This window comes from Eublepharis macularius, chromosome 5 (genome assembly GCF_028583425.1).
Source record: "Eublepharis macularius isolate TG4126 chromosome 5, MPM_Emac_v1.0, whole genome shotgun sequence".
Taxonomy (NCBI): domain Eukaryota; kingdom Metazoa; phylum Chordata; class Lepidosauria; order Squamata; family Eublepharidae; genus Eublepharis; species Eublepharis macularius.
In genome coordinates, this window is record NC_072794.1 from 166,191,112 (window position 1) to 166,204,406 (window position 13,295).

The following is a 13,295-nucleotide window of genomic DNA, read 5'->3' on the forward strand; positions in this document are numbered from 1 at the left end:
ATTGGCTCCCTTCTCTGTACCGCAAGAGTGAAGCTTTAATGGGTTCTTCTCCCCAAGTGCCTGTAAGTCTCCATTTCGTGGTCAAATGCTCTGGTTTCAGAGAGCCGTTATCTGGGTTAGCTCCGACGTGGGCGTCGTCGGGCTCTGCTGACTGACAGGCACCATGGGGATTTCCACGCCTAGTCATGCCGGATTGTTAGTCCCGTCTGAATTCTTGCAGGCATAAGCCACATCCTTGGCAATGCTGCACATCCTGTTAGACATCTGGAGCTCTTTCCTGAAGGCCGACGGGAAGCAGAACTTCTTAAAGCATGTCTTAAAGTTCTCATCCAGGAAAGCGTAGAGAACTGGGTTCAGGCTGCTGTTGGCATAACCCAGCGCAGTGCAGAAGCACAAGATGGCCAACTTGACCTCGTTGTCGGCCTTGGCTCCAAGGCATCGAACCAGGACAAAAATCTGAACCGGTGTCCAGCAGATAATGAAGACGGCCACAACCACGAGCACCATCCGAGTGATGCGTCGGAGATTCCTGTCTTTCTCTTTGGATCCGGAGAGGACACGGACGTTCTTCAGGCGCCGGATCATAAGGCTGTAGCAAACTGTGATGATCGTAACGGGGATCATAAAGGAGAACAGGAAGATACAGATTCCGAACACTGGATCCCAATAATCCACTGGGTCCGGGAGCCTTATCAGGCAGTCGATCTCTGCAGAAGCAAGAAATACAGAAAACATTTGGCCTCAGAAAGGATGTTGCTGTTTTTCAAGCATGTAACATACCTCCCTTTCTGGCCGTAGCAAAGATTCAAGACTCTCTATGATAATATACGTCTTTATCATTTAGCATGAGGGTGTCAGTGACTGCAAAGATTATCATTCCAATGTATGATACAGAATTATTTGTGGCACTCGTGGAAGCTTTTAATTTGGGGGGAGTTTCTTTTCCCCTTAAAGAGCAAGATTCTAACTCACATAGTTGTGAAAGTAAGCAAGAAACGGGAATCTTCAAAAGAGTTCAGAGCTTTTAAGAAATGGCGATGCAGTTTCTAGTGGTCTAACAACATGACCTTTCCACCCTCTCTAACTCCCTTCCACATCTAATTCCTCCCTGCCACTTTTCTATACATATTCCCAGTGACATTGGGAGACAGTGTTATACAGTGGTTAGAGTGTGTCCAGGGGGGGGGAGGGGGTAGAACCTAGAGACCCGGCCTCAGGAGCCTAAGACTATCCTGTTGAAAAGTCTATCCTAAAAATCAGCACTAAAAATCCTCCTTCCATAAGTGGCTCACGGTTTTTCTGGAAATCCAACATGTTCACACCAATATATTTAATTCTCAACCATAGCTCCATCTGCAGATAATTATATCCATGGATTGGACCATGGAGACAGAAGAGAGATATATCAACAACCTTGGAGGAACCCTTCAAGTTTGCAGGGAAAAAACTGAAATGATTTTAAAAGGTTGTGTGTGTGGGGGGGGGGGGTTACAAACTCTCAAAACAGAGGGACGTGATCTGCACAAGCACACATGCCAATTTAGCCCAGGTGAGCCTGATCTCGTCAGATCTCAGAAGCTAAGTAGGGTCAGCTCTGGTTAGTAATTGGATGGGAGACCTCTAATGAAGATCAGGGCTGCAGAGGCAAGCAACGGCAAACCACTTCTGTTACTCTCTTGCCATGAAAACCCAGCAAAGGGACACCATATGTCAGCTATGACTTGAAGACACTCCATATCAGTCCTGATCTTATTGCATTGCTCACCGGATGGCTTAAGCTGTCTGATTCTGTTGTTATTATATTATGTCAACCACCCTGAATCTCAGCAAGTAAGGCGGGCTACGGATTACAAAATTAAATGAAGTTATTCTCACTCGGCCATGAAGTTCACTGTGTTACCTTGGGCTAGTCTTTCTCTGTCTTGCTCACTGGTTCTCTTTTTGCAACCTAACCAGTTCCACAAGGTTGTTGCAACAATAAACCCATATATCCTGTCCTGAGCAACTAGGTTTGCTATAAATGTGCTAGATACATAGACTGTAACATCTCTGTGCGTGTGTGTGCACATGTGCGTGCTCCCATGTGTGTATTTCAGTCTATGTGAAACACTCACTCACATATGTATATGTGGGAGAGACAGACAAATAGCTATTCATGCTTATGAATGAATTTTAGCCATCAGATTGATAAAATTGTACTTGCCCTAATCCCCTGGCAGGCTGTGGTAAATGAATCATTGGGCTTCACAGCACCACAGAGAGTCTTCCTTTTCTCTTTAATTCCCCAGATTGTTTGGGAAGCTTGAGTCATATGTCAGCATTCGTATTAAACCCAGCCAAACCCATGTAAGCCCAAGATTAGCCAGAGTTATTTCACACTTGGCAAGCAGTCAGGAAAGAAAACATGGGGCCCTGGAGTCTTGTAGGGAAGCACTGAAAGCATGCTGGAGGTAATTCTGCTATTGTCACTCGTGTAGTGACAAGAGTTGGGGGATGTGGGCTGGGAGGGTTTTTTCCCTTTGCTGTGGCATGGTGGAGGTAGTTAATAATAATTATGTGGCCTGATGTTTTATGGTTCAGCTAGGGTTGCCAGGCCAAGCCTGCAAATTTGCAGGATGGTTGGGGGCCAGGACATGGTAGAAGGGATGATGTTGTGAGTATGACAACTTCTCTTCTGGGGGAAATCTGGAAGTGACAATGGGTAGCTCTAGGAAACACCAGAAGCTCTATGGTAAAACCATAGACTTTCTGACAATTCCTAGAGCTACCCATTCTCATGTATGGGCTTTCCCTGGAAGCGATGTTGTCATGCTTGCATCACCACCATTAAAAAAAATCCCCCCTCCACCACCACTTGGAGCGGTAGTGGGCAGCAAGAGCTTGGGGTACAGAATCCCCCACCCCACTGGTAGCTTGGCAGCCCTAGCCCAAGCTGCAGGCTACATGGAGTGGTTTACACTACTGATCTGAGATGAAATTAGAGAAAGTTCCAAATTGAGACAGATTCTCCTCCAGCTCAGCTCATATAATCAGCTAACTTTTAGGAAGGCCAGGACTCCAGGTTTGTCAGGAAACATCTTGCTCACTGCGGGCTTTCCTACCAGCAGGGAAATGGGGGGGGGGGGGAATCAGCATCAGCAGCAACACTGTGATGTGATTTCTGGCCCAACCCAGACGTGATGTCATCATGTTGGGCAATACTGTAGCATTCATCTAAACCTCTATGGTTAAACCACAGAGTTTGGAACAAAAGATAGAGCATCTCTCCCTATGCAATACTATCACTTCCAGGTCACGCAAGAAGTGACATCATGATATCACCAGCTAGGCCTCCCCATGGAAGTCTCCCACCCCATTAACTTTCTAGTACTTTCCATGATAACATGGAGGCTTCTGAACATGCTCAGAAGACTCAATCAGTGCCAGAAATGCCTAGAAGGGATTAAAACTTCTTAGCAGGGTTGCCAGATACTGACAGTCACTGTCCCCATTGCCACCTGGTAGGCCAGCAGGGGGAAAACTAAAGTGGCATCCTGTTGCTCTAGGATTCAGCAGAATCACTATAGTAAAAGCATAGAATTTCCACTGAATCCTAGAGTGACATGATGTCATTTCTGGATTTGCCCCAGAAGTGACATCATAACGATGCAACACCCCCACCCATATTCTAAGCGCCTGGCCACTCAACAGAGGCTTCTGAGCATGCTTGGTGGACTCTATTTTAAAGGAGCCTTGTGCTGTGCCAGCTGTCCTTGCCAGCAGTTTTCTTCCTCTTCACTGCTGATATAAGTTTGAAAAAAGAAGGAGAGGAAAGAAACTGGAAACAGAGGAGGGAAGGACTGGGAAGGACTGGAAGGGAGAAAAGGTAAGGTTGCCAAAACTAGCTTGGAAAATTCCTGATGAACTAGGATGGAGTTTGGGGAGGAGAGGTAGGTCAGCATGGACATGATGTGATGTGATGCCATAGAGTCTACCCTCCAATGCTGCTATTTCCTCCAGGGGAACTGATCTCAGTAGGCTGTAATGCTAAGTTGTAATTCAGTTGTAATTCCAGGAGAACTCTAGCTCCTGCCTGAAGCTTAGTAACTATAAGCAAAGGGCCTGGTTATCATCTCCAGCTTGGGAAATTCCTGGTGATTTGGAGTAGTTCATGGAGAAGATAGGGTTTGGGGACGAGAGGGAACTCAGCTGGGATGTGATGCCATAAAGTTTGCTTTCTGATGGAGCCATTTCCTCTTGGGGAACAAATTAATATGGATATATTGTCAAAAGCTTTCACGGCCGGAGAACAATGGTTGTTGTGGATTTTCTGGGCTGTATAGCCATGGTCTTGGCATTGTAGTTCCTGATGTTTTGCCAGCAGCTGTGACTGGCATCTTAAGAGGCGTAGCACCAAAAGACAAGAGATCTCTCAGTATCACAATGTGGAGAAGATGTTGGCAGGTAATTTATATCTACTCAGGAAGGTGGGTTTGGGCTGAGTCATCCTGTAAGTTTCCCAGGGTGTGGAATGCTAATGGAGGAAGGCTTCACTGTATCCTGAGGAGGTTCTTTTGCATATGGATTGGCGCTTGATATGCAAAAGAACCTTGCCAGGTTTACTAATTTTGCACAACAGGTCATATATTTATTGAGGACATTTTCATCTGGCCCTTTCTCCAAGGAGCTCAGGAAAATGTATGCGGATCTTTCCTCCCTCATTTTCTCCTCATGGCAACCTTTTGAGGTGGATCGGCCAAAAGAGTGTAATTGGCTCAAGGTCACCCAGCCAGCTTCATGGATCTCCTAAATCCTAATCCAGCACTCCACATCATACCGGTTCTATTCTGCTTTTGCCAATCAAGTTCTATGGTGTGTTTCGAAGTGCCATTTCTATTACTAGAAATAATATTCCTTATCTTTTCATTTCTGGATAGAACCCTGCTTAGCGTTATATCTTCTCTGACATTTATATGTAACAGGGTTAGCCCAAAACCTGGTATGTTTCCTACTGTGAATTTAAACCACAGTGTTACCCTGTGTGTAGCAAAAATGATGGTTCAGGCACCATACTTGACCTTCATTAAGCCTCGATTTGATTTCTTAACCATTTTCTTTAAGTAGCACCTATTAAATTATCCAGATTCTTTAATCATGGCTTTCATTTTGCTTCCTGTATAACAGCTCTTCACCAAAATCTCTCTTTCTTACGAGAATTTTTAAAAATTAATTGCTTATTCTAAAATAGTCCAAAATTCAACAACCACATAAAGTGTAAGACTTTATACATAGATATATAGATTGTGTCTGTAGCAGATTACAAATTATTTATTTAATAGTTTTTGTTCTCCTGTCCTTCCTCCAAGGTACCCAGAGCAGCACACACTGGTCTCCCCTCCTTAGCGTTTACAGGCCAGAGCGTCAAATCCTTGGGAGAAATTGAGGGATGGGACCTGACACACCAGCACACTTACGTAACTTCGGATAAAAATGGTGAAATGACATAGTGGACCTTCTAGCATTTTGCAAAAACTCTATGGTTTTACCATTGAGTTTTTGTGAAATGCTAGAGAGTCTGCTATGTAACATCTGTTTTTTTACCTGAAGTAATGTGAGTGTGCTGGTGCAACACTAGCACACATTTATTGCCCCCTTCCATTTCAAAAAAAAATCATTTGTGATAAGTTAGGTTGAGCTACAAAGTGACTGGCACAAGGCCACCCAGCACATTTAATGGCTGAGTGGTGATTTAAAACTGGGTCTCCAAAGTCCTAATCAGACAATTTAATTGCTACTGCATCCCACTTTACTCCCTATGCTGTCCCAAGGAATAGAATTTTGGAGAGATCAGTAGCTACAGCTGCTGTAGCGCTCTGCTTAGAAATTATCCTGCAGTCAGGTTTTTAAAGGAGATAACTGTAGACCAAGTTAAGAACAAAGTTTGTGTTCCGCCAAGAAGTCTTGGTTAATTGCATCACACTAACCATCATTTTCATTCTCGGTAGATCCCATCACCATCACGGGGATACCAAAGACCGAAGCCAACGCCCAGATGCAGACATTGACTACTTTGGCCTTGTGTGGGGTACGGATGTCCAGTGCTTTGATGGGGTGGCATATGGCGATATACCGGTCCACACTCATCATTGTCAGGGTGAAGGTACTAGTGAACATGTTATAGTAGTCGATGGCAATGGCGATCTTGCAGAGCACATTCCCGAACGGCCAAGACCCCAAGAAGGTGTCAGTCCCTTGGAAAGGCAATGTCATCAGGCACAGAGTATCAGCCAAGGCCAAGTTGAAGATGTAAATGTTGGTGGCAGTCTTCATCTTGGTGAATCTAAAACAAAGGGAAAGCAAGAAAGTAGGGCTAGATGAAAAGGCAGCATTGATCTGATATACCAATTATCTTTCTGGTTTTCTGTGATTGTCTCCAACAGGGATGTCAGATCAACGGGAGCAACGATTCCCTTGGTTCCTGATGTCCTCAACGCTGCCATGCATGGTCAAAACAACTTCTGGACAATGCTATTCATCTTCCCTGCTGACATTACCAAGTAAGACCTGAGCTTCACATGAAGCAGAAGGAGTGGGAAGAATTCTGACATGGTAGACTGGGCAGTACCACTTCTGGCTCAAGGTTGAGGATGACATTTTGGAATTCCACCCCACACATACAAAACTGCCTGAAAACGAAAATGCAAACAAAATGAAAATGCAAACGGAAGTACAAATAAAACGAAAACGAAAATGAAATGAAATTAAAACGAAACAAACCCCCCCCCAAACTAGAAACAAAATGAAAAACAGAAAAATGAAAACAAAACCAAAAACCCAACCTAGTACAGTAGATAGAACCCTTAGTCCAAGCCATTCCTTACTCTGCTAATTTTCTATAAGCAGTGAGCTTTTCCTATACAGCAACTTACAAACTGTGAGTCTCCACCTGGAAGGGGATTATCCCTCTCAGAAACCCTATCCACTAATTCCCATCTCACTGTGCTGTATGGGTAGACCAGGCTGACTGTGTGTCAACGGGAAGGGAAGGGGGGTCATAATGGTAGTCAAAAAGGGTTTGCATGAAGGCCGACCAACTTCATGTTGAGTCTAAACTGGGAGAGATGTGGGTCCAGTTTATGGAACTGAACTGGGGTAGTTCATTTTCAGACACACAATTTTGACCTTCACTAAGATCATGGTTAGCCATTCCATTAGCCTTCTAATTTGTTTCCATCCCTCTGATAAAAGTTGGCAGGGAAGCAGATTCCAGGGGATTTCAATTTCAGTATGATGCGAGGAATTCTGTGTGAATCTGTCCCAGAACCTCAGACCACAAGGTTCCTTAAAAAAAGAGGGAAGATTGATTGTTTTTAATGGCATTTCTTCCTACTCAAGATAATTATCTGGTAGGTAGCCATGTTAGTCTGCAGTATCTGAAGGAGGGAGTTTTAATGCTCAAAAGCTTATATCCTGAAAATCTTGTTAGTCTCTAAGGGCCACTCTAAATGTTACATCTTTCACGAATTCTCCATGAAGCTCTGCACAGTCACACAGCAGCTTTGGGGAATGTTTTAAATTTAAAAAAAGGAAACCCCAAATGAGATCAGAAAGCTGCCACTGGGGGAGGGAGAACTTCTGCGTTTCTCTCAATCTTTCTTCTCGGTGCAAAACCAGTGTGGGGGAGGGGGAGGGTTTTCCCATTTCTACGGCCACACATGCACAAAAGACCTTCATATGGAGCAGACAAAATGGGAACCGCCCCTCTGAGGGAAAAAGGTTGGGAGAAAGGCAGGAACTCTTCCTCCCGCAGCAGGAGCTTTGGACTCTCCTTTTTTAATATAAACCATCCCCCAAAGTCACTATACGAATGCACAGAGCAAGGGTTGGCTTCATGGAGAACTCTTGAAAGAAGAGTCAGTTTGGTGTAGTGGTTAAGAGCAACGGGACTCTTATCTGGAGAACCGGGTTAGATTCCCCACTCCTCCACTTGTAGCCAGCTGGGTGACCTTGGGTCAGTCACAGCTCTGTCAGAGCTCTCTCAGCCCCACCCACCCACAGGGTGATTGTTGTGGGAATAACAACATACTTTGTAAACCGCTCTGAGTGGGTGTTAAATTGTCCTGAAGGGCGGTATATAAATCGAATATTGTTATTGTTGTTGTTGTTGCTACTATTGTTATTGTTATTATTATTAAGTAATGTTTAGTGACCCAAAGATGCCACAGGAATCAAATAATGCTCTTCCCTCTCAATGCAATGTTTCCAAGCATTACAGGAACATAACACAGCCAATGCATTACAATAAAATATTGTAGTTATTGAAGAAAGGCAGGATACACTTCTTCAAATTCAGTAAATAAGGATGCTCTTGGCTGGCTCGTTTTCACCAGCTCTCTGTTCAAACATACCCAATATACTACACAGGATGCAGATATGAGGTCTTATGAGAGTCATTTTGGTGTAGTGGTGAAGAGCGGCAGGACTCTAATCTGGAGAGCCAGGTTTGATTCCCCACTCCTCCGCTTGAAGCCAGCTGAGTGACCTTGGGTCAGTCACAGCTCTCTCAGAGCTCTCTCAGCCCCACCCACCTCACAGGGTGATTGTTGTGAGGGTAATAATAGCATACTTTGTAAACCGCTGAGTGGGAATTAAGTTGTCCTGAAAGGTGGTGTTTCCAAGCATTACAAGCATTACAGGAAAATAACACAACCAATACATTGCAATAAAATAATGTTACAGAACAATCAATGAAATACTAAAACCAGTGGAAAATATAGAACAGTGAGGAATACTGTATGCTGAACACACCATTACCTGTACATGAGTCAAGAGAGCAAGGAAACTGGGGGAGGGGGTGTTACCAATTTACAGCTTAATACCAACCTAGCTTCTTTCACCAAGTTATGCCTCACCAGATAGTGTTCATCTGGCACTTAAAACTCAAAAGTGCAGCTCTGGAGCAAGCAAAAATGGTGAAAGAACTCCTATTATTAATGCTGTATGACTTTAATCTAACCATCAGCACAATGCTAGAGTATTCTGTCTGCATTTCCCTTCAATCACCATTCCCTTTCAGCTTCCAGAAAACAATATCTAGATATCTCAGAGCCAAGCTACAAGTGATGCCTGATAGCGGTTGGACACAGCTTCCCTCAAGTTTTGATGGTAAATGTAGGCATCCTGGTCTTGCAGCTTGGCTCTCCATTTAATTGAAGTTTACAGAGTGGCAGTCTATGTGAGGGAGAACATGCGGTTGGGAGGGGATTGCAGGCATCGGGCTCTCACCAGGCGCCCCCCTTCCCCTCTGCTGGGTGTGTGTGTGGGGGGGGGAGTTCTGTAAACTTCAGTTAAATGGAGAGCCAAGCTGTAAGACCAGGATGCCTACATTTCCCATCAAAACTTGAGGGAAGCTGACAAGTGTCCAACCTGTGTAAGGCGTCGCTTGTTGCTTGGCTCTCAGTGTTCATGTGGACAAAATAGGAATGAGTCCAGTAGCACCTTAAGATTAACCAACTTTATTGAAGAGAGCTGTGGATCTCGAAAGCTCATGCTACAATAAAGTTGGTTAGCCTTAAAGGTGCTACTGGACTCTTTGCTATTTTGCTACTGCAGAGTAACACGGCTAACTCCTCTGAACCTATGACCATGCAGACAAAACCCCCCACATGAATAGAAAGGGAGGATGAAGAGAGAGAAGAGAGCCCAAACCCTCCTTCTTCCCTTTTCCTTGGGGGTTGCTAAAGGGGGTGAGGAGACTTTATCCAGGAATCACCATTCTGAGGGTTGAGGGGACTGCAATGGGGAAGAGGAAAACGGGGGCAGAGCTGAATATCCTCCAGCTCCTTCAGTTGGTGATTAGTTGGATCCAGCTCATAGTTTAGATATTCCAATAAAATTCACCTGCCCTACATTTCCTTTTGTGACATTGCTATGAAGGCCTGGAGGCTTCAGTGGGGAACTTTAATTTTGTCTGCCAAGATGATCTGGGTAAAAAAAAGAAAAGAAATCCCTTTGTGGATATCTGTGCAATCTCATAGCTGAATAAATAAAGAACCTGAGTTTGCATCAAAAACCTACAGAAAGTGTAGAAGAACATAGATTTAAAAAAAACAAAAAATCTCGTTTCATGTCTTAGGACAAAAAAAGGGGAGAAACTGTTCCAGGTTGGAAACAGAAGCAGGCTGAATCCAAAATAAGAGCCAGCCTCTTCACTCTAACATCAGGGCACGGAGAACAGGATGAGTCATGAAGCAAATTTCACAATCTCAACAGGTCAGCTGTATTTGGCTGGGAGAAAAGTACACTTCAGCGGTAACGAACATGTTCTGCATGTACAAGACCCCAGGTTTAGATGCCAGTGCCTCCAGTTAAAAGGATGTCAGGTAGCAGGGCTGGCTGGATGTTTACGTGCAGCTCTGTGTATTCATTTGCAAGAGTCTTTACGCCTTATTTCTTTAGCAGAACCTTTATTAACATGCCAGGTACCCAGATCTTAACTACTCATCTTCCACACCCATTCATTGGCCATCCCTCACCTTTGCACTCTGCACTTTGCACAAACTTTTGCAAACCAAAAAAGGCAGGGAGTTTCAAGGCTGGGAGGAATTGCTACAAATGCATCATCAAATCCGATCCACAGCTTCCAAAAGTAAAGATAAAAGGTTTTTATATCTTCATTCTCATGACCTACTGCAAAGTGACACGTGCAACAAACCAGAATAATGATAAACACATAAAGTCATAAGTATTCAAAAGCTCAAGTCAACATTGATCAAGGTGATGTACACTCAAAGAATCCACACTCCACACAACGATTCCAAAATCAAAAAGTTGAAATAGCCAACAATTAAAAGTCCATTGTAAACAAGCCAGTCATAGTCAGGAGTCATTTTGAAGAAAAAGAGCTGGAGGAACTCATTAGCATAACTCATTAGCATAATTCATTAGCATTAGCATATGCCACACCTCTTGCCATCACCGGAAGTGTGTCATAGGTATAGATTATTTGCACCCCCCCCGACATCACCTATTCTGCCTGTTTTGGACCCAATCCTGGCCATTCAGGGCCGAAATTGGGCCCAAAATGGCAAAAAGGGGCTAAAAATGGCTGAAAAGGGTCTCAAAATGGTCAGGATCAAGCTGTTGCTGAGTGGGAGAGTGATCCACCACCCATCAGAGGCCCGATCTAGGCTGTTTTGGTCCCAATCCAGGCCGAAACGGGCCCAAAATGGCTGAGAGTCAGGTGGGTGGGGCCACCTGACATGTGACCTCTTTGGGGAACTGCTGGAACTGCATTCCTGTGCGTCCCCCCTCGAAATGAGCCCTGGTCATAGTCCATAAAGTGTTGTACGCAGAAGGAAGCTTTTTTTTTTTAAAAAAAAAAATCTTTTTCATTTTTCTTTTTGCAAAAAACCTTCCAGTACTGCAGATGGTGTTTCTATGGTTCACCAAATGAGGGGGCCAGCTTGTTCGAAACCTTGTTTCAACCATCTTCCTCAGGAACGTACCGCACCAGTACCACTTCAAAGGATGTACGGTTCCGTTCGGAAGTATTTTCTGCAAAGTGCATATCTCAAGGACCACCTGGGGCATCCCTTTTAGACATCATGTAGATTATATAAAAAAGGCTTGTTTGGGTACAATTGGGCCGACAATCATGTCACAGCTGTTTTGTGGTACTTTGTTCATGTGTTTGTGCACATCAATAATTGAGAGGGGAGGGGAGATAGGCAAACAAAGGGAAGGGATGAATGCTTTAGCAATCCAAATAGGCAAGGTGGTTCGTGCAACGTTTGGAAATAAACAGAATTGCAGCACCTGGTTTTGCTCCGGAAATGAGGGTTTTGATTCTGGAGGTTCTGGTGAACGTACTTTCCTCTGGTCCAAAGAGGCTTCTGAGGTTGCAAGAGATTCTGAAGAGCCATTAGACAGTGAGACTAGGACCCTCTCTACACAAGACGTCTGACACGTGAAGAACATGTGTTGGGAGATGCAATGGTAGCTGGGAAGGGTAGTTTCAAAAGACAGAGCCGGCAGCAGGGCAAAGGCTTTGCTATATACTGGAGCTGCGTGAAGGGGCTGTGAAATGCCAGAAGGGAAACTTCAGCCCATGAGAACCTCTCCAGGTTCAAGTCTGGCTCTGGAAGGCAGCTCCAGCCCATTCCCATTCCTCGTGGCCCTCTGGTTGAGAACCCACACTGTTTTAGATGGGAGAGATGAAATTGACAGAGCCTTGGGAGAGGCGAAGATTAAATTGACAAACCCTCTGAGGAGCGATCTCTGCCAGCTCTGTCCTTTAAAACTACGCTTCCCAGATAACGTTGCATCTCCCTACACTTGATGAACAAAAGTCGAGGCGTCTTGTGTAGAGAGACTCATTGTCTTGGAGGCAGGGTCGACAATTTTGGGTTGGAAAATTCCTGGAGATTGGGCGGAGGGGGGGGGAGCCTGGGGAAGGCATGGTTTGAGAAGGAGAGGAACCTCAGCATGGCATAATGGTATCAAGTTCATCCTCCAAAGCAGCCATTTTCTCCAGGGGAACAGATCTCTGCTATTCCCTTCTAGCTTTACCTATTGACAACTCAGTCTTTTTCCAACAGCTGCAGCCCAAACAATAGCAGAGTCTATTTCCAACCAACCTTGCCTAGACACGTGTGCGCATGCTGACTTCTCACTTAGCGATTAGTGTAAACCTGCTCCATTGTGCAGGGGGAGTCTGAAGGAGTTAAGACTGCCTGAATAGAACAGGCATGGTATAAAGCACAGCTTGGACCACTGACTATAACATTAACCACGTACATTAATGTTATCTGCCAGGAGAAACATTTGGAAAACAAACACTCCTTCTCCCCCAACGAACTCTCACGGGGAAGCAAGCTCATAAAACCAGAGCTGAGGTTGAATTGGAAATGTGGTTAAATTTTCTTCAGCTCACTTCGTAACTAGGCTAAGCAAATTGAGCGGTTGTATCGCTGTGCCTGTAAAAATACATATTCTCCAGTTCTGAAATGTGGACCTCCCTCCAGGTTGCCAGGTCTAGGATGGGAAATTCTTGGGCGTGAGCTAGCTGATGCGACGGAGGCTGTATAAAACTCCTTCTTCACAGCCTTCACCACCATCTCATAGGCGTTCATAAATGTCCTATAAGATGATCTTGCCTCTTCGTCGCGAGATCGCCGCCACACTCGCTCAAGCCGTCTTAGCCCCCGCTTCTTTTCTCGAAGCTCCTCTGTATACCAGGGAGCCCGTCTTACATGGGGGCAAAGAGGGTGACGGAGCGATTTCGTCGATGGCTTCAGAGAGCCGGCATTGCCAGT

General features: G+C 44.8%; 1 protein-coding gene across 1 annotated transcript in view; it reads right to left on the bottom strand.

Annotated features, from left to right (window-relative positions):
- Positions 1-183: 183 nt before the first annotated feature.
- The window catches only part of OPRL1 (opioid related nociceptin receptor 1), a 38,482-nt gene continuing 25,370 nt past the window's right edge, over positions 184-13,295 (bottom strand). Inside the window, exons 2-3 of the mRNA XM_054980805.1 lie at positions 5,964-6,319; positions 184-707 (exon numbers count right to left, since the gene is read on the bottom strand). Coding sequence (XP_054836780.1) covers positions 184-707; positions 5,964-6,319 — 880 coding nt within the window. The remainder of the gene's footprint in view (positions 708-5,963; positions 6,320-13,295) is intronic.